The sequence below is a fragment of the Calonectris borealis genome, chromosome 1 (genome assembly GCF_964195595.1).
Source record: "Calonectris borealis chromosome 1, bCalBor7.hap1.2, whole genome shotgun sequence".
Classification (NCBI taxonomy): domain Eukaryota; kingdom Metazoa; phylum Chordata; class Aves; order Procellariiformes; family Procellariidae; genus Calonectris; species Calonectris borealis.
In genome coordinates this window covers 212995454-213019985 of record NC_134312.1, presented here as the reverse complement: position 1 = coordinate 213019985, position 24532 = coordinate 212995454, and the positions used below count along the sequence as shown (strand labels likewise).

At 37.8% G+C, this 24532-nt stretch overlaps 1 protein-coding gene across 4 annotated transcripts in view; it reads left to right on the top strand.

The window, feature by feature from the left end:
* The window catches only part of DLG2 (discs large MAGUK scaffold protein 2), a 1041736-nt gene that overhangs the window by 711865 nt on the left and 305339 nt on the right, over window positions 1–24532 (top strand). For all 4 annotated transcript variants that reach the window (XM_075140226.1, XM_075140229.1, XM_075140227.1 and 1 more), the window contains one exon: window positions 20484–20620. In XM_075140226.1, coding sequence (XP_074996327.1) covers window positions 20484–20620 — 137 coding nt within the window. The remainder of the gene's footprint in view (window positions 1–20483; window positions 20621–24532) is intronic.

Here is a 24532-nt window from a genome sequence, read left to right as displayed (position 1 = left end):
TAATAATAGTTACTGTTATTAGAGTGGCACTTCATTTCTAGTATTTCAGTCTTTGGCTACCGTCTTTTTGTCTTCAGTGGAGAAAGAAAGTAAATCTGTCATGGTTTTTGTTACAATTGCAGTTAAATGGCAGGAGATGGTGGTATCAAATTGTTGTCACATCAAACCAAATTCAACCATCTTTGGAGCTAAGTAGTCAATGGATAAAGTAATGATTTTCCAAATCAACAAGGATAATTTCAAAAGGAATTGAAAAGCCATCCATCTGGTTGGTTGTCTCACCTAAAACTAGAGCTATCCTGTGAGCTGCAGGATTCACTTGTTTGAAGTCTTATATTTTCATGATAATTCTGACTTCCCTCTTTTGTGTTTCACAGTCATTTTCCATTAGCAGTAAAGGAATAAACAAAATTACGTGGAAGACTGTACAGCAATTTTATATACATATATTTTGTTTGTTTTGTTTTGTTTTTCCCTTGAAACCATTCAGTTCTTAAGAACTCTCCAAGCAGTTCTAAGAATCCTGGGTTAATATGCAAAATGAACATCTAATCTCATAGTAGATTTTAAGTATCTGTTTCCAGAAATCATTCACAAAGAGCGAGGTTTCTACTGAAATGAACAGTACTTTCCGCAACTCCATCATGCTAACTATTTCTGAAGTGGTGCAGTAGCAATTTCAAAGTGCAGTGCTGTATTTTAATAGCCAATTGAGATGGCTATAAAAATCCAGCACTGCACATTAAGATCATTACTAAATTGCTTCAGCAATACTTACTGATGAGGCAGCTTCAGTGGAACACGATTCATCTTAATGAACTGTGGCTGCAATAGAGCAAAAGCAGCAGCACAGGGAAAGAAAGATGTGCAGATAGGCTTGGATCTCAAAAAACTTAATATTTTGTTTCAAGAAAAATAATCTTTGGCTAGCTTCGTTTTGTTTTCAGTGGAGAAAGAAAGTAAATCTGTCATCTTGTTTGTTACAATTGCAGTTAAATTGCAGAAGATGGTGGTATGAAATTGTTGTCACGTCAGACCAAATTCAACCATCTTTGGAGCTAAGTAGGCCATTAACATTTCTATTGACAAAATCTTCTGTGCTTGTCCTTTCTGAATTAGGTAGGAATTTAGTATTATTATCCAGTTGTCTAGATAGTTTCATCAGCTCTGACTAGAGACAGAAAGTGGTATGGTGTACCAGTATGACCTTGTTTTTTACCATTATCTGTCATAAGATGTCAATCCTTTTGCTGTGGTCAAAGTTACCTCTGTGGCTTTTGTTGAGAATCAAGAGCAGTTAGCATGACTTACTAGATTCCCCCTGATACTGTTCTTGTCACCTTGGCAGGTTTAACTCAGTAACCTCTCACTGGAAATTTGAGGGGAGGAAGATGTTGCATTTTCTTTTTTTTTGTCCACTTTCTCTACTCATACAGAGAGAAAGGGCTTTTAATTTCTGTGGTCAGCTGTTGGATAAGTAATGGATGCATCTCCAGGTTTGGCTCATATGGCTTGCTTCGGGGTGAGAATAAAGCAGACCATTTTAAAAATTCCGTGTTTGATTTTTCCTGTCCTTGTGGAAATGCTTCAAAGGAAGTTGCTTACTAAATGGATTTCCCAGCTACATAATGATCTCCGGCACACTGCTGAAAAGTTTCTTGGAACATCTTTTGTCTCGGGCTTGTACAGAAAACTGGGATGTCTGTGCTTTGGGATGCTATTTGACACTGCTGCCTTTTTCTCTGTGTCATTTTTAAAAATCCCAAGGACTTGTCTCCACCACTAAGTGCTTGGGTTTTTTTCTGGTCTATGACAGGCGTTACACAAATTCCTAATGAATCTTGGCCAACTTCTTTTCCAATTCTAAATTTTTCTCCTCACCAACTGTAATTAATTGCAGTAAGTCTCATAATTTTGTCATTATAGCATACCTTTGTACTCCTTTTTTCCTTTAGATTATAAATTTCTGGGTCAGGGAATAGTTTCATCATTTCCCTCCCCATTCTAGAGTGCTGTATAAGAGTTAAAAGGGGAGTTACAGAAGATCCCTTTCATTATGTTTGCCATTGCTGTTTTCATCAGGCCAACATAAGAGAGGGAGGAGATGCAGCAGACAGGGCAGCAGAGTGTTAATTGTCTCATCAGTATTTCCAGATACACAATAAATCAAAAGATGAGGAAGGAGAATGGCGTCATTTGCTAAACTACAGGGCTGAGTGTAAAAGAACTCCTGGTAGACAGGATGCAAATATCTTTTTTCTGTTTTCTTAGTGGGGGAGTGAGAATTTTCTAGGGAGTGGCAGTTTTCTTAGCTTTTTTTCACTATCTTGTGAAAAAAAGTTCCTTGTTTTAAATTCCTCAGGTAAGTTTTAGAGAATGATTATGCTTGATCTTTCACCACTTTAATAAATAAACAGTTATATGACAGCAATTGCTGTGAGCCTGATGTGACATCCTGATGCAACAGAAGATATATTAAGGCTTTAGTGACCTATGCGGAATACATTCATTGACACGACATCTGTCACTTGCAACTGAGTAGTCTGAAAATCCTTATATTTGCTTCTTTGCAGAGCTTCATCTTTTTTTGAATATAAAGCCAAATGTGCAAATTAACCAGGAGAAATTACAGAGCAGTGATTTCGTCCTTTATTGTTCAGTTAATTATATACATAGCAAGTTCTGTCTTCTTGACTGTTTTTTAGATGTCCAGATCTTTCTCAGGAAAGCTGCTGTCTGGAAGACAACACGCATCAGCAAAATATTGCAGTGCAATGAAAAGCACCTTTAAAAGAATAAATTGTATTTAATTAAATTTTTATAGCTTGGAGAGCTGTAGCCATTCATTTTTCTTGTGTTCTTGTCTCTTTTTTTTCTGTAATCCTAAGCACAGGCAGACAGTCAGTATTTTAAGTCTTCTGAGAAAGGCATTAGAGATTCTGAACATGGTGGAGTGACAGAGCTGGGTGAAGCTTTAAAGATTCAAGTGATATGGTAAATAAAATAGCAGTCTGCAGCCTATTTAAAAAAAATATTCTAGATTGTCAATATTATTCTTTTGTTTCCACTAGCTGAAAAAAAAAGAAGGAGTTACATTAAAGCATCTCTGAACATCTGAAGAAAATAGCCGGCTTAGGCAGAAGCCAGACACCAAAGTGATTAATTGCAAATAGTCATTCATTTGATTATTTCCAATACTATATCCTAGTCCTTTCTGCAGGTCTGTCATCCTCATTTTGCTTTCAGTACTCCGAATTCTAGCTAAAATTGTAGTTATCCTTAATGAAAACAAAAGCAAGAATGCAACTTGTGTTCTTTTTAGGTGACAGCTAAAAGTGGTAACCAGATCTCAACATTTGGCAAAAAGAAATTTCCCCATAGTATTTTAGCTTTAACCTACCATTTGTTATTTGAGACCATTTTTCCAACAGCTTTGAAAAACTGCTTTTCCTTCATCAGTTAGGGGGGTTTTGTTTTGTTTCTTTGTATATTATATTAGTATTCCTAGAAATGGCAGCCTTTCTTCTGGAGTTTAGGCGGAAGAAGATCCTTTGCCATTTGCCATGAGACGAATGGTCTGTGCAGATGATCATACTTTCCAATTGTGCCATCTTAAGATACGAGACCAAGAAGTCCAAACTCTGGGACTCCAGTGCACAAACATTCTGGTACCGCATGTGTCACATCAGTGACGTACAAAGGGCAGCTGATTTGGATACATAGCAGAGGTTCCTATATTGCGGACTCAGTGAGATCAAGCTTCTTGCAGAAGCAAAGTGCTGTGCCAAAGGCTTGTGCTCCCTGACACATAGACAGCTGCTATTCAACTCTTCTTCTTTTGAGTGAGCAGTAAAGCCATGTGATTTGTGAGAGAGTATCACTTCTTTTTCTTTGCTTGCAGAGACTCATTTAAGTTTTTTTCATTCAGAAATTCTGTTACTTGGGACAATGGCAAGGTGATATGTTTTTCTCAACATGAAGCATTTAGTAGATTAAGAAAATTCCTGTGACCTCTTCCAGGGTACATTTTGGCCGACTTGATATGAGAAAGGCAAGGAGACATCTTAATGCTTATGCCTTTAGTATCTCATTTCTGAGACAAATGCAACTCTGAAAGCTTAAAAAAGCAAATTATATCTGTGGAGGGAACCTCCTGCGAAACCAGAAACACTAGCTACTATAACCAAAGTATTCCAAGAGCACAAGGCTCTGTGTTCATTACACGGGATGTTGGCTTCTGAATTTTGAGTAGTGATTTATATGAATAAATAAGAAGCCTGTTCTCGGATTCTTTAGAAAGAATTTTGTCCAATCATTAACTTTGATGGGAAGAAACAGTTGCAAAGCAAGATTTTAGAGCTGAATGAAATGTAAAAAAGGATATAATGACATAAAAAGTCTTCAGGATATGATAAAAGATACGTTGCATAAGCTAAAAGAACAATATCCTCAAGGCATGCTTCATGTTTTTGTTTTGGAAAGTGATATTTGCAAATAAGGACATAATAGATTTTTCCCCTAAACTCTGCTCTGTTTTGTGTCTTATGCAAAACAATGTGTAGGATGTCTTATGAAATTAATAGAAAATACTAGCCACTCCAACAGAGACACCTGAAATGAGGAAATATAAAATTACAGCATATAATTTAGTAAAGTTGTTTAGTGTAGGCACATTTACATTTTATATACTGTGATTGAAAAATGAACTGTGTAAATGATAGGCCAGGAGTAAATCTTATCCATAATCTGCAGGTCAGATGTGTATAATTTCTAAATTCTAATGATTATCAAATGCCGTAGCCAAAATTTCTGAAAGTTATTTTTAAATAATACTTTTAAATTCTGTTATAGCAAACTACGTCCCCTCTGTAATGCAGTAAAAATAATTGTAGTTTAGAGATATATTTTGTAGTTACAGAGAGATGTTGAGATGCTAGGTGCTTTCAAGGCAAGATGTAAAGAGTGCTTACCTTTTTGCTGGCATTAGTTTTCACAGAAAGGTCGTCTGTGATAAGGTTGCTGTCATGATTAAAACCAGCAATAGAGGGACAAGACCTCAACCTCAAAAGAAGACAGAACAGGCCTGGCAGCACTTAAAGAAGTTAGATATTTTTACACTTGCAGGTCCTGATGGTCTTGATCCCAGACCACCAAAACTTAGCTGATGAAATCTGAGTGCTGACAGTGGTTGGTTTTGAACACCTGTGTGGAGAAAGTAAAGTGAAAAACTGGAAGGGGTAAGCAGAAAACTCGTCTTCATTGAAGTGAACCAGAGGAGTCAAGGGACTATAAAGCCATCAGTTTGCTTTCAAAACTCCAGAGGAATACTGGAGCAAAGTAGGAAATTTCTTTATAAGCACCTAAAAAAAGTTTGAAGAGTAATGATTATCAGAGGATGCCATACTCCTCTTTTTCACATTTTTCTCAGATGACATCATGTGCTGGGAGGGTTTAACACCGAAAGTGATCTGAAAAAAACAAAGGTGTAATTCAGCAGGGATGATTGCAAGGTGCTTTCAGCAGAAATAATCAAATAATCTATTAAATAGTGCTTAACAGAAAACTATTAGGAAAAGAATCCCATAGAAGAGTATCTAGAACTTTGTTACCTGTACCATCTTGTCTTTTACACATCATGCTGTGATTAAACATTCAAGTACTATATTGGGATCTATAAATTGAGGTATGGTTTGTAAGACATACGAGCAATCCTTTCATCCTTCACGGGTAAAGCTTTGAGCTTTCCACTTCAAGAAGGGTGTAGGCCAGTTGGAGGGACTCCAGGGAAAAGCAGTAAAAATGATCAGAGATCTAGAAAGCCTATTCTACAGGGAAAGAATGAGCGATCTGAAGTCATTTATCTGAAATACCGAAGAGTTAGAGGGGGGTTATGGGCCCCTGATAACAATCTTCTTGCCTTTCAGCACATCTTTGAAGAGTGAGTTTGCTCTGTGTGCCACCTAGGGAGGGTGTGGAACAAAATTTAATAGGCAAATTATGATAAACAAGATTTGGACTGGATTTAAGACAAATGAGGATTGTGATGTGATAGATTACCAGGCAGGTCACCAAGTCTGTAGCACAGGAAATATCCAGGTGCGCCAGACAGCCATTTGTTAGCCATGATGCAACTATAGTTGGTTCTGCCTCAGGTCGAGAAGATAGAGTAAATGATCCATTGAGTTTCTTCCAGCCCCAAGATTCAGTGATCATAACACAATTTTCTCATTTCACTGCAGTATAAAGACAAACAGTAGGCATAGGGTTATTTAGATCCGGCACCTGCAGAAATAAAGAGGGTGTCTTCCAGACAAAAACCACAAACATTTCCTTTGCTTGTCCTCAACAGTAATTTAGTATTTTTGATTTCCCTCTTTTTTGCTTTAGTTGTGTCTAGCAGGGATAAAACATTTTTAGAAAAGAAACTTCTCCACGTCTGAAAATATTAATGAATACTAGAACAGATAAATTGCAGTCTCAGTCTGCAATTGTTTATTCACATCCAGCTAGGATTTCTCTGGCTTTTCAACTCTTCTGTTGCTCAAGCCAGGATCGTGCTCCTTAGAAACAATTTGGTCAGATGGGTGACTGGTTCTTCACCAAAGGCTGTTGTCACAGCAGGTTTCAGTATTTGGAGACTGGTCAAGACTCCTTTGCTTTGGACTGCACTAAGGCTTTTAATGCTGAGTCTTGACTTCATATAAAACACTTTTGTCCAGCTGTAGGCAGAGCTGGTTTTCTTTACACCTAAAATCAGTCTTGTAGGCTTTGGGTTCTACATTTGTGGGTCTCACTGGGATGAATCTCTTCATCCAAACAGCTGCCTAAAATTTCCAAGAGGTGGCCCAGAAGTCGTCTGGGAATAAATCAACACGTTAGTACATTCATTCTTTCCCCCAGGGTTTGACTTTTCATTAGGAATGCTGTGTACATTGTTCCCAGAGACTGAGACCTACACCCTACCTCTGGCGTTGCAGGGAAGTTCAGGGTTTGTTATTAATTGAAATAGCTGATGGAAAGGCCATGTTAATAGCCTTCCTAGATAGAACCCCTCAAGGGACTAATAGCAGGGTCTTGTGTTATACCACATGTCATAAAGAGTCCTGATGAAAAATATCAGGGAATAAGAGGGAAACTCTTAGAGAAAATCTGTAGTATAACTCAGACTGAAACAATCACATTTAAGTGTTATACTCTGAGTCTCAACACTGCTAAGCACAAGCTCTTAGAAAATCTTTCATGGTCTGGGACCAATCTGTGTTTCTGAATGCAGAGTTCAAATATGGGTTCACATTATCTTTCTAGTTATGTATACTAGAGTACAATTCCCTTAGCAAATATTTAGCATAATTTCTGGAAGGTCATGGGCAGGGACATCAACTAGATCAGGTTACTCAGAGCCCCATTGCACCTGGCCTTGAATGTTCCCAGGGATGGGGCACCTACCACCTCTCTGGGCAACCTGTGCCAGCGTTTCACCACCCTCACTGTAAAAAATGTCTTCCTTATATCTAGTCTAAATCTCCCCTCTTTTAGTTTAAAACCATTCCCCCTTGTCCTATCGCAACAGGCCCTGCTAAAAAGTCTGTCCTCATCTTTCTTATAAAGTCACAAGTGTCTGATTTTACCCATTTTACTCTGTGAGAGCATAGGGTGCTTCTCACTGGCAAATAAAACATTTTTGTTTCACTTTGTTTCTTAGAGTATTGCAAGAAAGCATCATCAGTAAACTGAACTAAGGGACCAAAGTACAGTTTCAGGGAGACAAAAAGAGTCAAATCAAAGTGCAATGACTCATTAATCCATTTTCAGAGTGTCTTCACCTTATGCCTACAGTTCAGTAAGCACCATCTCTTTTCTTTCCCTGTATCATTTATATACTTGTAAGCTTTTAACGTCAGGGCTCTGTAAATAGCCTTACATAAAAAAACAAAATTACTTGTAAATTTGTGTCTTGATTTCTTTCTGTATTTTTTAAAAAGGAAGTAACTGAATGGATGACAGATTATTTATGGGTTGATTGCAAATAGATAAGAGGCTATAAGATGAACTTTGATTTCATTTTGTACTTTCAAGCTTCAACATAATTGGCAGAGAGGTTTTCAAGAAAGTATTTCTGTTCAGCTTTGCAACAGGGATAAGAAGATAATGCTAAATTCCCCTCATCAGACGGAGGACGAACAAAAGAAACTGATGAGTCTCTCCCTGACATTTATGGTTGTTAAACAGATCTCAAACTGAGAGACTGCTTCTTCTGCCTCCATTTTATTGGTGACAAATTATTAAATATTTGTCTAGAAGAACCATCCAACTTAGAAAGCAGTGACCCAGCTGTACTCAGTTAAAGATATATCACCTAATGTTATACAAGGCAAATAGCATTTGTTCATGAATTAGAATAGTTACTTCCTGTGTCAAGTCTGTGGGTTTCAAGAATGAATCGTTTGGAAAAAATGGTGGGAAAAGCACAGCTTTACATAGTACCATGACTTAAAAAACTTAACATTTCATCAAAAAGTAATAACTACTTTAAAACAGATCTTGGTATGCACATCAACAGGAACAAATGCTTTTCATTTATGCTATTAGGAGGTGAAATAACTTGTGCTGCTGTCAGTGATTACAGTAATTTGTGCAGAAAATTATGTAGGTGCTATTTGTTAATGACGGACAAACTATGATCGACTGTCAGCATAAATTTGGTTCCTATGCCTGAAACAACGGGTGTACTTTGTGCGTGGAAAGTGAACCATATTTAAGCATTTGAACCCAAGTTAACATATAATGTAAAAACAATAGCAGATTCTTTGGATCTTCTCAGTGCAGTCATTTCAGGTTTCTGTAACTGTCTGCTTGTCTCTCAGCACTGCAGAGGAGCCATGGCATGTTATTTTTTTTTCTTTGTCCAAAAGTTACGTGTCTGAATTTATGTGGCATCAGGAATTAAATAGGGTCAAGTGAAATTTAAGAGCATGAGCAGCAAATGAAAGGGAAAAGAAAACTTCAAGATCTTGTCTGAATTGTCTGGTGAAGAAAGGAGACAGTCAGGGAAAGGGGACTTCTCTTGGTTTTACACCAGTGAGATCAAGCTCTGCCGTGTTGATCCCATTTCCAGATACTTCTCCTCAAAATGAAAACCTTAGAGAGCTGGTTGATTATCACTTACATATCAAGGGAAAATGGCATTTTTAACAGGAGATGCATTTAAAATAAATACAGCTATAAGAGCATATTTATGGTAATGAAGCTAATTGCCTTAAAAACTTGTGTTAGGAAAAAAATTGGGACAGTAGAGATAATTTGGTTTCCCACTGCTTTCTATCCATGTGCATAACCACTCGCTGAATTAAACATTCTCACAAGGCAGCCAAAGGTGGTTAAATCCAATGTTCTCAAGCTTAGCACTTCTGTTGAAATGGTGAGTTAAAGGTTTGATATTTGATTCTCTAACCAGAAAAGGTTCATAGTACCAGTGTATCTGCCAGAGCAAAAATTGGAGAAATATTGAATAAGCATTATTATTATACTGTTTTCTTCCACTATATCAATATCAGATTTGTCTTAGCTCTTAGGAGCATTACAAACCTGATGATTGCTAACTTCTCTTTCTCTCTCTTAAACTTAGGAGAGCAGTTTTATTGTTCCCTTTCCTCCCAGTAGGACTCATGTTCTAAAGGCATATTTTTACTGAATTTTTTTCAGGTACATTGCTAGCCTGAATAGCCATTTCTGTCCTACTCACTTCAGCTACTTTCTTCTGTTCCTGCATCTTTCCTTCTTGCCACATCCCCCAAGTTGAGTTTGCTGAACAGCAGTGATAACATTGCACTGCTCTCCATAGGAGTCACAATAAAGTGCCTTGTACAAAACTGCTGCCAGCAAAGGGGACGTGAACCCAACATCATCCTCAGTTGCCGGCTCTTACTGCTGCCATCTCTGTAGATGCTGGTGAATATGCACCTGGTCTGTGATTCAGACTAATTTGTTTTGGTTTTCATGCCATTTTCAGCTTGCCAATCCATTTGGCTAGAAAATCTTCATGGCTAATACAAGGCAGGTAGTGGGAAAGTGTGGCCAAAGGCAGGGCAGGGAGCAGAGTTATCTGTTTTGGCAGTAGTGAGGCTTTAGATCAGCATATGACAGTCTAAAAAATGCACCCTGCAACCCCCCACCTGGCCTTTTGCTGCTAATTAGGACAACTGGCTGCTTAGAATCATGGAATCATGGAATGGTTTGGGTTGGAAGGGACCTTTAAAGATCACTTAGTCCAACCCCCCTGCCCTGGGCAGAGACATCTTTCATTAGATCAGATTGCGCAAAGCCTCATCCAATCTGTCCTTGAGCACTTCCAGGGATGTCTTTTTCATCTGTAGTCATGCATAGTCCAGTTGATTTTTGCCCAAGCAAATGAAAAGGCAGGGGTGAGGATGGGATTAAAAAAATAGAATGAGAAAAAAATGGTAGTTTTTAACAATCCATTCATATCACATTCAGCCATACAGTCACTTATGCTGTGTTTAACATTATTCCCTGCAAGATGTAAATGATCCTATCACACAGGCAGCCAGCCAGATGATGTCTACCCTAATCAAAAATTCTGATTTTTAGTGACTCTGGAACTGAGGACTATTTGTCCTTGTGGGTGCACCAAAAATATGCAAAAAACTTCCCGCATGAACAGGAAGTCAATGTGCATGCACAGCTTCAGTTGTAGGCATATGCAAACCTGGCATGGAAATGTGAGAAGAGAAAAGACATTTCAGAAAATCAATAAGCGGTTAATCCTGTTCCTAAGTGACAGTCTTGGATTTATCTGCTTTACATCACTAATCTTCACTTTTTTAAAAACATAATTTGACTGTTTTTAACATGAAATGTTTAGACTTGGTGTATCATACAGCTTTTCCTAAAAGAGAATGCTTGCTATAATCCTTGGAGTGTCAGTATATGTCAAAAATGAAATAATTTTCTCTTTCTTACACTTATGCTAGTAAAATTGTGACAGTGTGATTTAATATGATTTTCAGTGAACCTGAATCCTCATTAAAGCTTTAAAAATCAGCTTATTGTGAATAATTAAGAATATTGCCTTCTTTTTTCAAGGCAAATTTTAAAGTATTCTTGAGAATTCCTGTGGTGCAATTAGGTCACTGCTCATTGTCTGTGCTTTCTGAGAAATTTATTCCTAATTAATTTGAATAAATGTAAAAATATAGAATAAATACAATGCCTTCTAATGAGGCTCTAAGTGTATTTTCCTAGCTTGCGTTCCCTTTCTTTTCAACTACAACTGAAGGGAATGTATCTTTAGGGATAAATATATGCAGGCAAAAATTTTGTAATGGGAAAAACGTTTAACTGCAAAACTGAATAGAAAAGAAGGGATTGTTTTCATTTGCATGTTAGAGAATTTTTTTACAAATTTCTACGAATAGCAGTGTAATTTAACAAGATGTGTTTTCAAGGCTTTATTAAAGATTACAGAAAGATTAGCTTTACTGTTATGATAATGTAAAACCAATGCTTTATCTACTGTACCTACAGCATGATTGTTTTTAAACATGCACTTACTGCCTTGCAGGTATGTTAACATTTGCATCATAATCTCACTTCCCCATCGTCTCTTCTCTGGCTGGAAATGTAAACAATTTTTTTAAGCCAAGGACTGTAACCCTGTGTCCTGAGAACAGATTCCTTCCTTTCTTGTTGTAACCCAGTAGATTCGACTGCAGTGTTTGATTTCGATGCTCAAAAGAATGAAAAAGCAATTGGAAAAGAGTTGTAGTTGTTTATATTTGCTTCTGAGGCCAGAGCAGAGTAACTCAGCAAAAAAATCCCTGAAATATCCAGAAGACTTTTTTTCCATATTCTGGACTTTTCTGCGTTTCTGACTTTCGTGGGTGTCAGATGATGTTGATGAACGCCTTGTGTCCAAAGAAAAGATGTAATGCGTTGCATTTCCCTATCTCCAGCAGAAGAGCAAGCTCAGAGAAAGCAATGTTAGGCAGGGAGCTTTCTGGGACATCCCATGAACATAGCTGTTTTGGAACAGGTATAAGGAGCTGTAGGTAGCAGCATGGTAGCCAACTTTTAAAATTACATATGCTTCCTAATGGTATGGAGAGCAGTTTGTGAAATTTGAAATAGAGACTGCAAACCTGCTTAGGTATTCTCAGTCAAAGGTATGGAAATCAGCCTGCCATCACTGCCTACTGGATCACCAGCCAGCAGCTACTACCACAGTCTCTCCTCTGCTGAGTTTTACAGAGAGCTGTTAGGGGTAGTGTGAATGTAGATATGCACCAGTGTACTGAAGACATTTTAATCTTTGTGAGATCATTATCTCTGTTCTCTCTCTCCCATCAAGCAAGCAGCGAGAACAGACCTCTGCAGATTCCTGCACTGGGCTGTGCAGCAAGACTGTGTTACTATAATGTTTTAAATTTCAATTAAATTTTTCTTTTTATTAAATCAAGAATAGTTAAAATTAGAACTAACTATTTTATTGAAATTTATTTTAAAAATTTGTAGTGTTTAAAATTTATGCAGATAAAGGCAGATGAAAGATGAAAAATTTTACTGTCTACTTTCTACTAAAAACTCTGACCAAAATCTACCTCCATACAGAAAAGTTCTAAGTCCTCTCTCACTGAGGTTATGGAAGGGCCCAGTCCCTCAGACAGATGTGTCAACGTTGCTGTACAATCGGTGCTCATTTGCAAGGAAAGGTATTTCTTTGCCTGCTGTATAACCACAACTGCCAAACAGTATCCAGTCATAGCATCTCTCATGAGCGTGCTGGCCGTACTCTGTGGAAGTATTGTGTGTGCTCCCCAGTTTGATCCTCAGTAGAGGCTGCACTGAAATCTGGCATCTCTGTTGGTTCAGTAGTATGGAAAGATGATGCACTGGCAGCCAGAATGTAGGGATTCGTGAAAATAATAACTATAAAAATGCCTGTGGGCAAGAACAAAGGAACTGTGTAACAACTGCTGGATAAATAGCTGAAGGCATGAGTATATAATGACACACAGTGTAAAGGGGACAATAATTTTCTCCTTGTGTAAGGTGGTTTCAGAGAATATTCTTCTTACCTGGTGGCACTGTACATCATTTTTATTCTATCTGACATCAACTGGGAAATAATCGAAAACACTAGATATTTCTGCAAAAAAATGTCAAAACAATAAGGAAGACGCTTGAAGTTTTTAACCCAAGGCCATTAGAGAGAAACACTAGATAACGATAGGCTCAGTTAGATTTGTAGGGGCTTGGGCCTTTTTCCCAGTCGAAACTATTATCAAATTGTTGGTTACAAAAAGAACCCTCTGAAGTGATCTGGGAGCCAAGTCTGAAACGGGAATTAATGATGGCAATGAAAGTAGACAGCTTTTAAGTACGTTATGAATATTAGTTAAAGTTTTATGAATCATACTGTACTTTAGACTGACTTTTTCATCCACAGAACAAAATGTAGTCAAATTTTATTCAGGTAAGTCCTTCTGGCATAAGCTGTCACATGAGTCAGGAATAGGAACTGTTATAAGAACTCACTCAAATAAATTGATATTTGAATCTACCCCTACAACACGAGGGAGATGAGATATATAAAGTGACATTTCCTATGTTTGGGATTAATAGTTTCTCAGGAATTGATTCATGGGATGAAAAATAAAGACAGAAAGAGAGAGCTCTGTAGAGGAAGATCAGTCCCTCCTTGTAACATTGTATAATTATTGTGAAACATATTTTATTTTTTGTTTTGCAATGTATTTCATTTTTGTGTGTACCAAATAATAAAGGAATCTGCTGTCAATAATAAACACTAATCGTAAGTCACAGCTATAACAAACATATTAAACTTTCACAATTGTGGGGTGTTGCTTTTAAATATGTGCTATCTCTCTCCTCCACGAAAACTATAATTGGCAACTAGAGGCTTGAGAAGAGGGGCAGGGAAAGATACTCCTTGCTGCTCCTCTGTTTATAATTAACCTTGTTTTAGTTTGTTTATTCATATAGCACTAGATATAACTGTGGTACCTGTCAAAACAATTCGATCAAATGATATCACTCAAAGCATTTTATATTACCCATGTTACTTTCCTTCTTCCAAGTGGAATTTGATTAATTAGAAACCTGGATTGGACTTGCTCCAGGTTTGGCAATTTCATTGGTAGGTTCATCGGTATGATACTGTTCTCCCTTTCAGAGGAAAAAAAGAGACTATATAAATATTGGCTCTGTAAGCTTAAGTAATTTCAACAATAAAACAACATGAGCTATAGTTTTTGTAATTGAGTGTTGTAGAAGTGGCTGGTCTGTGGAAAGGCAGGAGCTGTCTCAGTTTGGGTTCTTTATTGCCTTGTCTGGTTGCACAGTCATGTCCCACAGCACAGCCAGGCTCACAGTGCCAGGGAAGGTCCTCAGTGGGGCAAGTTGTTGCATGGGTACTTTCTGGTTGTATTATCTTGTTTTGCTGCCTGAAACAGTTTCATAAAATCTGAGGTCATACAGTGCTCTGGAGCAAATCCGTTTGTTTCACATTCCTAGAAAATTATTGTGGCAAAAAGCAATGAGAGGTCATACAGGAAGAGTGATATTTATTCATTAAATCTCCAAATAAGTTACCTCGTTATGCTCATTCTCTCATTTATTTCATTCACTTTTCATTTCACCATCCTCACAAGCCCCAGGATGCATGTGCTGAGGCAGTCTGGCTCACTCGCGTGTGACACAAAGGACATGGGACATTGACCCCTTACAACATCTCTTGGCATTTTCTTGATTGGCAACCATGGTCTAATTTTTGGACAGATGATTTATACCCTCTAGGAGCTCACTGTTGTTATGGGGTGGTCCTTTACATTGAATATTTCTTTCTTCAGTCTCTCTTAGACAAGGCGGCTGCTCATTGCCTGTTTTTATTCATTTAGTAAACACACGTCTTTATCACTATGATCTGCTTTCCTGTTGGGCTTTCAGGCAAGAGAACGGCCTATATCACATGTGTAATCTTGGTGCCAACATCCCACTGTTGCAGTACAGGGTCTTCTGCTGACAAGACACCTGTTCTGTGGTCTTTACAGGGTCCAGGCATTCTGTCCAGGCTTGACAGAAATGACTCATTTTTAGTTTTATTGCTAGGAATGTTCTGTATTGTCAATACACATAATTTCTCTAACTTTTGTTCTTTCTTCTAGTACATACATGCACATTTCTGTTCATATTTCATTTGTTTCTAGCCTAATATTTCTATTATGAGTTTTATGCATTTTGTGGCTTCACCAAGTTACTCTATATTCAACAGGTCACTTTGTCGGCAGTAAGGCACACTGTGGTAAAGCCAGGAATCCAGCTCCAATTAGGAGTTGTGCATTTTATGTCTCTAGAGCACATTGTTTTGGTAACTACCTGCAAATCTTACACTTCTTAATTACATTTTAAGGTTTTGATTTAAATGCTACTTTCTTTGGCTTTCCCATTATTTGGAGGTTCCCAGCTAGGACTGTGAAACTCATTCTGTTTGCTGGCTTAAAATAAACTTGGTTCTCTGTGTAGGATAGTAGCAAAATGCAACATCCCATTTGGGTTATAAGTGAGAGTTTCATTTAACTTCACTTCTTATTAGAAAGCTGACATTTTCTAGCTGCAGTTGATCTTTTGGGCTCCCTCTTTGGTTGCTGGAAAGTGATATGCCCACAGTGTGATTTATGCCCTGTGTCTTAAACAGTGATTTTATTGTTACCACATAGAGGCACCTGTTGCTGGACTAATCATAGGGGGAGCCTCCATGCCTACTTTTTACCAGAAAAGTAGTTAGAACACATGTTTTTACTAATATAATGATGCATTTAAAACGTGTATCTGGTGCAGCAAATAATGCAAAATAGATGTAATAGTCACTTGTTACCTTTTTCTGAAATAGCTATGATTGAGACTTGGGAGGCTTTTGAATTGTTTTGGCTGCAACTTTTTTTTCTTTATGGCTTCATTACCCTTTCAAATACTTTAATGTTTTGTTTGCTGATAATCCAGGGAAAAGATATGAATAAATATTCTTGGCTATTGTTAATATCAGCATATTTTTTTGCAGTTTCTGGTTTTGATGGAATAGCTCTTTCCCCTGTCCCTTTTCCTCTTTGTAATAACAGTAATGTCTCATGTCTTGTTCCACTATTACACAAGTTATTATCCACAGGATCAGGGATCAGCCTTTGTGGAACCCAAAGGCAGATTAATTTTACAAACACCTTGTTGTGGTTTAACCCCAGCCAGCAGCTAAACGCCACCCAGCCGCTCGCTCACCCCCCCACTCCAGTAGGATGGGGAAGAGAATCGGGAGGGCACAGGTAGGAAAGCTCCCGGGTTGAGATAAAAACAGCTTAATAATTGAAATAAAACAAAGTAGAACAGTAATAATAACAATGAGAACAACAACAATAATAGAATATACAAAGCAGGTGATGCACAACGCAACTGCTCACCACCTGCCAACCGACGCCCAGCCATGAGAGCCCCCTTTTCCTGGACCATGCCTCCTAATTATATACTGAGCATGACGTCACGTGGTATGGAATACCCCATTGGCCAGCTGGGTCAGCTGCCCTGGCTATGTTCCTCCCCCTGCTTCCCATGCACCTGGCAGAGCATGGGAAGATGAAAAGTCCCCGGTGCAAGCGCCACCCAGCAACAACTAAAACATCAATGGGCCATCAACATTCCTTTCATACCAAACCCAAAACACAGCACCCCCCCAGCTACTGGGAAAAAAGTTATCTCTGTCCCAGCCAGAACCAGGGACACACCTTTCCAGTGGAAATGGAAGGAAACAGAGTTTGATTAATCTTCCCTAGTTTACACATTGACCCAATCTTATAACTCCTTATTCTCTTCAGTGGTTTTGAACAAAGCTGAGTTTGACTTGGATGTACACCAGTATTAAATCCAGTTCTCCTTCCTTTTTCCTCTTGGAGTAGTCTTCTCTTCTTCATAGAACCATAGAATCATAGAATGGTTTGGGTTTGAAGGGACCTTTAAAGATCATCTGGTCCAACCCTGACTTTCCCTACATCAGGTTGCTCAAAGCCCCATCCAACCTGACCTTGAACACTTCCAATGGTGGGGCATCCACAACTTCTCTGGGCAACTTCTTCCAGTGTGTTCCCACCCTCATCATAAAAAATTTCTTCCTTATCTCCATTCTAAATCTATCCTCCATCTAATTCCTGTTGTGAGGAAATGGGGTGCTCTGTCCAAGCTGAGGTGTTGCTGTGAAGCAGATTGCACATTAGCAAAATAGGAAGTGAGAGAGAGGGCATTCCTCAAAGTGACTTCCTAACCACAGGAGTCAATGCGAAAAAGATTGTGCAATTAAATATGCTATTTTATTTTGATTTTTTTTTAATTCAATGGAGCGATGAAAAAGACCAAGTTTAGAAAACATATCTTGCTCCCTGTGTTCCCAAATGTTTGAATGATTCTGGTTTAAATCTGATATGAGACTAACCTGATGTAGCTAGTGACAAGAGGGATCCACACCAGGGATGCACAAACCTCTCTGAGGTCTTAAAACAAAACAGAAACCTTCAGTCTAAATGGAGGTGTGACTCTAACTTAGGTTGCGAACTTTCATAGCACTGATCTTCCCACCCCCCTCTTCCCACATCCAGCCCCCAGCCTTTCAGACACCAAGAGTGTGATTCATCTCATCTCTTTCAGATGTCTCTTTGAGATGAGATGAATCATGCTTTAAAAGCTCTTAATGAATTTTCGTTGATTATAAAGGTAGCACAAATGATTAGCATAGTTGTCTGATATCATTTGGCCGTATGAATGCCACTCAAAAGGTTTATTGCAGTATACTTTCCTAGTGCCCTAGCAATTAGCAAAAATCATTTAAGTAAAATTAAATGGGCCATTGTTCCATTCGCCATTCTTCCCAAGAAGAAATCTTTTAAAGAAGGCAAATACGATTAGGCGATGAAACTAAATCATTATTGATGGGAAAGACATGGAAAATATCTCTGTTCCTCAGTTCTCTCTCCTACCCACTCTCCCTTCTCTCCCCACAGTATTACCCCCTGTCTTGTTCTGCTCTTTTAAACCTTTTAATACTCAGTGTTGGTTTTTTGGATCCCAAAGGCAGACCCTGCTTACAAACACAATGTTGCCCCATGCAATGTAACGCAGCTACATTTTATGTAGACTAGAGAAGTAGAAAAAGTTAATCCTTTCATCATTGTGAACTTCGCTTTTGTAATGGGAGTAGCATGTGTTAGTGCTCTTTTTTTTTTGCGGTTGTGATACAACCATGCAAACAAACAGCAAACACCAGCACCCCACTCAGCACTGCAGAAAATGGCAGGGATTATCTTTGCCACTATTTGTTTATATTGCAGCAGGACCAGGCTGAATTAGGAATCCCTTTGCACAAAATACAGAACAGCCAGAAATGACCTTATCTTTTACAAGCATACAGTGTTAATAAGGAGAACAGGATCGAAGCACACCATAACCTAATCTTCCCAAGGTCATGCCCTAGGTGAGCAGTGGAGCTGAAGAAATCTCTCTGGCTGCAGTCTAGCCCACTCATCTGCTCATCATCATTCTGGAATACTCTCAGTATTCAGCTAATCTTCACTTTACTGGTAGAAGCATATACAGATGTTTTGGGGTCAAAAGAATGATAATTATGTCACCAAGGAACATTATTCAATTATTGTTCCTTGTCCACAACTAATGTTTTAAAGAAAATTTCCATTCTTGATGTTTTCTTACAATATCTTTTTGCTTCTTTGTTAATAGTCCCAGGGTAATGAACAAATTCTTCCATGCTGAAGAAATCATAATCTTTATCCTTGTAGTTGTCCTGGCAGTACCAGATAAATAGTAACAGTGATCACCAGCTTTAGCTGGAAATGAAATAAAGCTTTGTTTTAATTATCCCATACTTCTGAATTAACTTCATGTGTATTGTTAATAATCATCTTAATTAATTAAGTAGCATTTCAATTTGAAATATAAATTCAAAGGTTTCTTTTTGTAATTTACTGTTTTGGCACTATCCATTAAGTAGTCCATTATGTTATCTGACCTCACATCGTTTTTAAGCTAAAATAATGATCAAATGAAAATAATGTGAGAAAAAAAAATCAAAAAATATTTAATTCACTCAAAAAACCTTATCTCTGTACTCATATAGCTGCTAAAAAAGCCTGTGTGTATTAAATATACCCTCCCTTAAGTTTTATTGCCCAAGCAGTCAGGCTGGTGAGTTTGCGATAAAATGACAAATTCCAGGCAACTCATTTTTTACTATTGCATTTTACTGCTCAGGCTGCAGCTATTACTAACATGTTTATTTTAAGAATGACTGAACAGCATAGATTTCATAGATAAAACTAGAGATTATTCTCTAAATAGAATTTTTTCTATTTTTTTTTTTCCTACTTTTTCTCTACAGCTAAAAGAGAAATGCCTGGTTGAAATAATAATCTAAGCAGGTTATTGTCAGTAACAGCTTATTTGTTCAGCTGGAAGTTCCCATTAGCTATATGATCTGTGAAAAATTAGCTGTATGAAGTAGATTTTTATGGAAATAAAGCACGGTAGTTTCTGTCTTTTCTCTGATTGAGAGATAAAAATGTTATTATAAATGAAAGCAATGATTTGTCTGTTTATGCAGTGTGTCAGAGGATAGGAAAAGTAGGAAAAGGGTAAAACTGTCTTTTTATTTCCCCCAACATCTATTTATTTTGCCTTCCTTTTCCTGAATCATATCGGCATGTATTATTGACATTGTTCCAAAGTTTGGCTCTTTGGGTGTTTATCTAGGAATTTCACAGATTTCTGAACAGAAGTTAAGAAACAGAAGCAAAGGACTATTGCTTTCTTATTTCATGTAGCGATAGCCAAAGATATTTGTGTCCTAGAAAAATATGCAAAGTAGATTTAAATCCAAATATGTAAACTGTTTATCTTTCACAGACCCTTCACTGTGGTACTACAGAAACTTGCAAAATCTGCAGTACACTTCTCCAAGTATTTTTCAAATTGTGTGGACAATCAGAATACCTTTAATTTTGTTCCGTTAGATGGTGATGTATTTTATACCAGTACTTAACAGAATAAACTCCAAGCTTCAGAGTTTTATTTCTGGTCATAGCAAGTTGTGCCATAACTTCTTGATGTAGGCTGCACTGGCCCCTGGTGAGGACATGCCATGGGTATAGAATCATCACTGGTTCAATTATTTTTGACTTTACCTTCCTATAATTGTACATGACAAAGAATTTCCTTAATTTATTTCTGTCCCTGACTTTCCAGGGAAAATGAGAGAGTATTGACCCCACAAATCTCTCTTATGTATTTCTGTAAAAAATACTGTAATTGTACAGTAAATTAAATATATGCTACTCTCTCACTCCTCTATAATGTTATATATTGTATTGCTAAAGTTTTGTTTCCTATGTCTTCTCCAGGTCTGGGATTCAGTATTGCAGGAGGAGTTGGAAACCAACACATCCCTGGGGACAACAGCATTTATGTCACCAAGATTATTGATGGAGGAGCTGCACAAAAAGATGGGAGGTTGCAGGTTGGAGATAGACTTCTTATGGTAAGTATGAAAAATTTAAATCACATTTTATTTGGCTGAAAATTGTTTCATATATTCATTCACCATACATCTTACTGGAGGTAACCATTACAACTTCTATAATAATTATGAGTTATATTTCTGTCATCTTCATTCTTTCCCATTCTTTATGTATTTTTCTGAGACTGCAGTTAAAAAAGCATTACTCTGGAAAACCAACATTTTATGAAGAGAAAGCAATGGGTTGTATTATTTTGAAAAACCTTTAACTGAGAAGAGAATAAACATATTGTGCACATCAGCCACAAGTCAAAATGCACTAGAAAACTTTAAAAGAAGATTTTAGATGAACTGTTCATTACGGCCGTACTGATTCTACTGATTGTTTTAAGAAAATTGAAAGATGTGAAAACATGCCACTAAACCCTCACGTGTAGCCACTGTCAGTGGACTATTACGTACATTTCAGTACATGTAGGAATGTGTATGTTCCATATAGATGTTAAAAAAAAATACGTTTTCCATCTTTTTCTTTGAGGAAGTGTACTTATTCTTCTGATGGATCTCACTTCAGGAAATTCTTCCTGGTATTTGCAGTGCTAGTACATTGTTCCTTGTAGAGAATTCTTTCCCACTCACAGTTTGTTTAATTCTTTGTTGAGGGGGAAATCCTGACCCTGGTGAATCAGCAGAAGTTAATCTGTGTCAAGTTGTATTCATGTCAATGCATTTGCATAGATTTCAGCAGGTAGGGAAATATTTTTTGAATGAGTACCATCAAAAATATGTACTGCAGTAGCTCTGTTTTGTGACGTGATATCTAAGCAGTAAAAAATTGCCAGGACCTTTTTTTGCTGCCTGCAAAACTGTGCCTAATTGAGGTTTTCTTTATTTGGCTAGGGACACAGTGTTCCAGTCACATGTGAAGATGACCATTCATTTTATACAGGGTTTTAAACAGAACCGGAAAGGCACTTGGTTGCTGGGTTGGTGACTCTTTGACTACTTTTAATTAACCCAAGTGGAGAGATAAAACAGCTTAAGGATCAAATGGCATAATCAAAATCAAAGCAAAATGAAACTAGAACTTACAATTTCTTTGGCATTTCTTTTTTGCAGGTTCTCAGCACAGTAAAATTCAAGTCACTGTTGTATAATGAAGTTTTAGCTCATTTTTCTATAGAAATGTATATTTGTATTTGCCAAATTTGCACATTATTTTGTTATTTTGCACCTTGTAGCAAATTTGCTTGTGTTCAGCTGTTGTGTTTTTCATGATGAGAATTCCTCACAGTTTTTGTGTCATCTGTAAATTTTTGTTGCCTTACTCTTAATTTCTTTGAACTCACTTGAGGTAATAAATAATATATACAAAAAAACCCCAAATGCAAAACCTCTGCATTCACCATCTCCAGTGTATTTTAATCAGGATGAATTTGAATAGAAAAATAATTATTTTATATACCACTATGTATAAATTCTTTTTTTCCAGGTTTTTATAGGATTTGTCTACAAGCATCTCTTCTCAGTCTTGAACCTGTGATTCACTGCAGTCAGATATAGATGTTTCTTCATTGTGAAAAGTTTATACTCCTGAATCTGACTTCTGAAAGTGAGCGGAGGTCATTCTCAGTGTGTTTGATGTCTTTATACTGCTTTCCTTTCAGTCTGGACCAGTTCTTTACTTACCGTCATCTCTTTTTATCACTGCATGTAAAATGAGCAAAAAAAATCAATCATAATATTGCTCTCCACTATTTAAGTGCTTCCAGACCAAGCTTTTCACTGTTGCATAAGAAAATCCTAGTCAACTTACTTTTTGTATACCTTAACCATTAAATTTTTGGACATAAATTTACAAGAACAAAATCTATTTCTAAAATTCGTGCAGATTACAGGCATGTTTTCTTGTTCTCTCCAACAAGACACCCTGATTTCTTTATAACTTCTGTACCTTCAATATTTTTGCTCTTCTACTTTGTGAAGTATCTGTCAATTCATGGCATTAACTTCATGTTGCTTTGTGAAAAGTGAGTGAAAGGATTCATTACTTTCTTTTGGCAGAGTATCAACACAATATTACCCTTGTCATCTATATGGTCCTACTTCTGCTTCACTGATTCTTTATTGATTATATATTTGAACACTTCCTTTTTTTTTTCCTTCTCAGTAGTGCATCCTTTCTTAATCTTTGTTTTTTCCATCATTTCTCTATAAAATTTACCAGAATTTGTCATCCTCCTGGAATTCTCAGCAGCTGCTGGGGGGCTTGCTTCATTTTTGTTTCTGTGTTCTGAGAAGTTTGTGTGAGATGCTTTCAGATCCCAAAGAACATGCAAATCAAATGCATTAAAATTTAAGATGTAATAAAAGAGAAGTTGCAAAATCAAAACTAATATTGAAATGTAAAACCATTAGGTGCCATCTGAGCATTTTGCAGCTTGATGACCCTACTGTTATTAAATGCAGATTGCTAATAGTGTGTTAAGCATTCGGAAGATGTATTATGTAAATACTGAGCATTGTGATTATTGTGAAATCTATACAAGGGCATGTTATGCAGTTATGTTTCTGTGGCACTGAGCCTGCACTTAAGGCTTATTATCCTGAGCACAGGAAAATGCTCCATTGTAGGATAATCCTGAGGTGCCCATTAGGAAAATTACTGGAGGAAGCATAAGAGTGCTTAAGCCGAAAACTGAACTCATTGGCTTTTCTAGGTATATGTGAAAGGAACAGACCAGAGCTCTGCTCTGAAGACTTACAGCTAGGAGAAAAATACTCCCTTACTGTATTCTGGCGGTAATGTCTATGGTAATATCTACTGCTGCTGGTGGTAAAGCCGATGGTGAAAATACGACTGCACTGGGTGTCTCAGCTGGGTTGCTTCTTTGCGGTGGAAGGGAGCAAAGGGAAATCACATGCAGAGCATCATAGGCTAACATGATAATTCAGGGTCAGCTTAGGGCCAGACTAGGTTACTCAAGAATTTATCCAACTGAATCTCAAAAATCTCCAAGGATGGAGCTTGCACAGCCTCTCTGGGAAACCTGTTCTACTGCTTGACTGTCCTCATGAGGAAAATACTTTTCCTTATAACCTGTTTGACCCTCTCTTGTTTCAACATATGCCTGCTGTCTCTTATCCTGTTACCACAGGCCGCTCTGAAAAGCTTAGCTCTGTCTTGATGACCTTTGTGTAAGCACCAGGGGTCTGCTATTAGTTGTCCCCGGAGGTGCCCCTTCTCCAGGCTGAAAAAGCCCAGCTCCCCCAGCTTCTCCTCAGCAGGCCAGTGCTCCAACCCCAACCATCCCAGTAGCACTCCCCTCAACTTGCTCCATTTTGTTCTCTTTCCTATAGTGCGGGGACCAAAACTGAACGCAGTATCTAGTTATAGTCTAATGAGAGGCAACTGTTGGGGAATAATCCTTTTCTGGATCTCCTGGCTCTCTTCCTGCTCAAACAGCCCAGGATGCTGTTGACCTCTTTGCTGCCAGGACACACAACTGGCTCATGCCCATCTTGCTGTCCACCGGGAGCCCCAAGCACTTTTCCACAGAGCTGCTGCCAGGCTGTCAGTGCTCAGCCGGTGCTGTTGAAGGGGGTTAGCCTGTGCCAGCGGCAGGACTTAGTGTTTCTCCCTGCTGAACATCATACAGTTCTTGTCAGCCCCTTCCTCCAGCCTATCCAGGATGGCAGCCCAGCCCTCAAGTATGTGGACTTGACCTCACAGTGAGGTGTCATCCACAAATGTAATGAAAGCGCACTCCTCACCTCTTCCAGGTCATTGTTAATGACGATCAGGAAGAGCTGAAAAATGCTTTAAGTTATTACCTCTCAGATAATAATTACTTTCTTTTATCTGATACCTTCTGGAAAAGTTTATCTACAGAATGGATAAATGAGACATCAGTATAAAACTGTGTGGTTTTA